The 4106-nt window shown below is 45.1% G+C and overlaps 1 protein-coding gene across 3 annotated transcripts in view; it reads left to right on the forward strand.

The window, feature by feature from the left end:
- The window catches only part of ALDH3A2 (aldehyde dehydrogenase 3 family member A2), a 33187-nt gene that overhangs the window by 6343 nt on the left and 22738 nt on the right, over positions 1-4106 (forward strand). For all 3 annotated transcript variants that reach the window (XM_023513989.1, XM_003791062.3, XM_023513990.1), the window contains exons 5-6: positions 1321-1529; positions 2946-3063. In XM_023513989.1, the coding sequence (XP_023369757.1) occupies positions 1321-1529; positions 2946-3063 (327 nt within the window). The remainder of the gene's footprint in view (positions 1-1320; positions 1530-2945; positions 3064-4106) is intronic.

Consider the following 4106-nt stretch of genomic DNA (forward strand, 5'->3'; position numbering starts at 1 on the left):
CCCGCCACGACGCCTGGCTATTTTTTGGTTGCAGCCGTCATTGTTGTTTGGCGGGCCCGGGCTGGGGATTCGAACTTGCCACCTTAGGTGTATGTGGCTGGCGCCTTAGCCGCTTGAGCCACAGGCGCCGAGCCACTGTCTGTCTTTTTTTATTTTATTAGAGACAGACTCTCACTTTGTCACCCTCAGTAGAGTGCTGTGACGTCACAGCTCATAGCAACCTCCAGCTCTTGGGCTTAGGCAATTCTCTTCCCTCAGCCTCCCATGTAGCTAGGACTATAGGCACCCACCGCAATGCCTTGCTGTTTTTTTGTTGCAGTTTGGCCAGGGCCAGGTTCGAACATCCCAGCCTCAGGAGGAGGGGCTGGCGCTCTACTCACTGAGCCACAGGTGCCCCCCTTTCCCTGTCTTTCTTTCTTGCCATCTGTTCTCTGTCATTAACTTTCCATGCTGTTGTGTCCAAGGTATTCTCTCTTTTGGAATGGCTATTAATATCACAATATAGGCTCAGCACCTGTAGCTCAAGCAGCTAAGGTGCCAGCCACATATGCCAGAGCTGGCAGGTTCAAATCCAGCCTGGGTCTGCCAAACAACAATGACAACTACAACCAAAAAATAGCTGGCTGTTTTGGTGGGCGCCTATAGTCCTAGCTGCTTGGGAGACTGAGGCAAGAGAATCGCTTGAGCCCAGGAGTTGGAGGTTGCTGTGAGCTGTGACACCCTGGCACTCTACCCAGGGTGACAGCTTGAGGCTTTGTCTCAAAAATAATAATAATATCATAATATATATTGGGGTACACGGAAGCTATGTGAATTCTTCTAATAACAGATGTTATCTCCAATTCAGAGTGAGTCCTCTCAGGTACCATGCTGTGTGTACCTTTCATTTAGCATTCCACAGGCTAAGCCTTCTCTGTGTTGTGTGGAGAGAGAACATGCAGCTGGGACTTGTCCTGTGACAGGACAATAGCCACGGTCTCACCAGAATCCTTTGTTCAGCCCCCACAAGCACATCTACCTCTATCTCACGTATTTCCTGGGTCAAATCCAAGCATTTGCTCTCTTCTGTGCCTCTACTGCTGCGCTCACACAGAAAACGTTAGACTTTTTGGGTTGGTTTTACGTAGACTGGTGACCTGGGTCAGCTCTCTCTCCCCCTTCACAGGGCCAGGTTGGGTCAGCTCTCTCTCCCCCTTCACAGGGCCAGGTCTTGCTTTCTCCCGATTTTACTGAATGTTATGTGTTTATGTTGAGGAAATTGCTGATGTTAGATAATAGGAGGAATTTGGCAGTGCACAACTTTGTTTCTCTTCCCTGGAGGACCTGTATGCTGTTGTGAATGGTGGTGTGAAGGAAACCACAGAGCTCCTGAAGCAGCGATTCGACCATATTCTCTACACGGGAAGTGCTGCAGTTGGAAAAATTGTCATGGAAGCTGCTGCCAAGCATCTGACCCCTGTGACTCTTGAACTGGGAGGGAAAAGTCCATGTTACATTGATAAAGACTGCGACCTGGACATTGTTTGCAGGTGAGAGCGGTTCTCGTTGCCGAGGTTTTCCCGGCAAATTAGAGGCTTTTCTTCATAGGGTAGTGTTATCCTTGGCACTGTAACCCCACAGCTTCTGCCCTCAGATGCACCACTAAGCTTGGCTGTTTGGCGTCTTCCTGAGTAACAGCGTCTTTCACAAACTGTCTCTTGATGCCGTTGTTAGAAATGATGAGTCATAGGTCCTGGCATGATGTGGTTGTCCTTAGGAATTTTGAAAAAGTTCTTTCTTAGGATTACAGCTAGATCTAGCAAGAAATTTTAATGCTCTGCCAGCCATTGATCTATATGATACAGATAATCCAAAGTATTGTGTATGCCTAATAGACTATTTAAATTTCCATTTGAAAAGATATCACTTTGATCTCTTAACTGAGATCCTTTGTTAACAAAACTAGTATTACTCACCTTTGTATAGCATCTGGAAATAAGAAAATAGTTTCAGGTTATCTTTGCTAAATCAGGTCTAGCTACTAAGAAATGCCAAAACAGAACTGGGTAATGTGGTTTTCTCTCCCCTTTGGAAATGGCTCCAAAAGAGGAGCTGGGGAGTTAGTTAAGTCGGGGTTCCAGCTTGGCTTTATAGCAGAAGTGCAAGAACAAGAGACCCTGGGTTAGTGCCCGTTCAGATTATGCCTGTGCAGGGGAGAGGCTTTCCACAGGAGGGGGGCTCCACACACAGGAGGTGTGCTTTGTATCTGAACGCCTTGCCGCCTTGCCGCCTTGCCGGCAGACCTAACGCCACGGCCAGGAGAGGGAGAGTCTGTGCTGAACTCCTCTAACCTAGGATGTTTTTGGGTAAAGGGTGTTGAGAGGCTATATTTCCTCTTTTCCTGTAGTGGCCTTACTGCTTATCAAGTACTGTTTTCCATGAGTTGGCCTGAGTTCTGTCTCAGTTGGAAAATGCATTATAAGTTCCAACCAACTGATTTAGGAATGAGTTATTTATTTTTTATTTTGTTTTTAAGACAGAGTCTCACTTTGTCGCCCTTGGTAGAGTGCTGTGACTTCACAGCTCAAAGCAACCTCAAACTCTTGGGCTTAAGCGATTCTCTTGCCTCAGCCTCCCAAGTAGCTGGGACTACAGGCACCCACCATGACACCCGGCTATTTTTACTTTTTGGTTGTAGTTGTCGTTGTTTGGCAGGCCCGGGCTGGGTTCGAACTCACCAGCTCCTGTGTATGTGGCTGGTGCTTTAGCTGCTAAGCCACAGTGCTGAGCCAGAGTTTTTTTATTTTTGATAAGGATTACCAAGTAAATACATGAATCTATTTTAGTTACAAAACATTCAAACAAGACAAAAACATTGGACTTTCTGGGTTGGTTTCACACAGACTGTATTTCACATGTAATAAGTGAATATTTGACTGAATTGTATTCTGGGTTTTTCTGCTCAGACGCATAACCTGGGGAAAGTACATGAATTGTGGCCAAACCTGCATCGCTCCCGACTATATTCTTTGTGAAGCATCCCTCCAGGATCAAATTGTGCAGAAGATAAAGGAAACTGTGAAGGTTTGTGTTCAGTACGTCTGACTCCATTGATTTCAGTGAGGTAGTGAGTCCCATTCGCTATCTGCAGTGGCGTTTCCTCCCCCAGGAAAGTTCCAGTAGCGCATGTGACTGAATTAACTCACTGGCTGATTGAAAATGTTCTGGGTGCCTTTTGTAGAATATCTGCTGGGAGCAAGATTAAGTTGGCATTAAATCCACTTAAACTATCTGGTTGATGGTATATTGGTAATCAGTTGTGGTATATTTTTAAAAGTTAAATAACTGTGTCTATGGTTTTGAGGGAATATTATCAGTCCTTAAGTATAAACTTAGACCTGTTGGCATATAATGGCCATTGCTGATTACGGTTCTCAGTTCTTGTGTATGTAGAGGTCCTGGGATGGCCAGTAGTTTGGAGAAATGAATTAATTAAATAACTACTTACGTTGTATGCTTTATGTGGTTGTCAGTCTCTGAGGGTGTTCAAAGTAAAGATCTGGTGTGAGGGAACCGAGGAAGGCTGTGGGGCAGGGTCCAAGGCCAAGACTTAAAGGAAATGGAGGATTCAGATTGGTGGAGAGGAACGAGTTCAGTGGTGGGAGGGGCACTGCCCTCCAGGTGGAAGAGATTATTGGGACAATCATTCACTCAACAGATGTTAGTTGACCACTAAAAGGAAGGATCAAGACTATCAGAGAGTAATGTATGTGATCAGAAAAGGAAAATTGTGTACTAGGAATTTTGGAAGACAATTCACAATGATTCTGGGCAGAGTAACTGGGGAGGAGGTGCTAGGTAGACTCTTGATGTGGGTATTGGACATTAATGGTAGGACTGCAGATGGATCCAGATGAGGAGGATGCAAAGAGGTGGCCAGAGTCAGGGCATGGGATTGGAAAAGAGCATGGTTAAAGATACTCATGACATTGAAAATACCCAGGAATTGAAGAAGCTCTTAGTTGAGTATAGTCATTAATTTGGTTTCAAAAGAATTAGGCTCCTCTGCTTTCCTTTAAGGTATTTATACCCTAACACAGTGGCTCTTTTTTTTTTTTTTTTTTTTT

The sequence above is a fragment of the Otolemur garnettii genome, unplaced genomic scaffold (assembly GCF_000181295.1).
Source record: "Otolemur garnettii isolate 467f Iridium unplaced genomic scaffold, OtoGar3 scaffold00046, whole genome shotgun sequence".
NCBI classification, from domain to species: domain Eukaryota; kingdom Metazoa; phylum Chordata; class Mammalia; order Primates; family Galagidae; genus Otolemur; species Otolemur garnettii.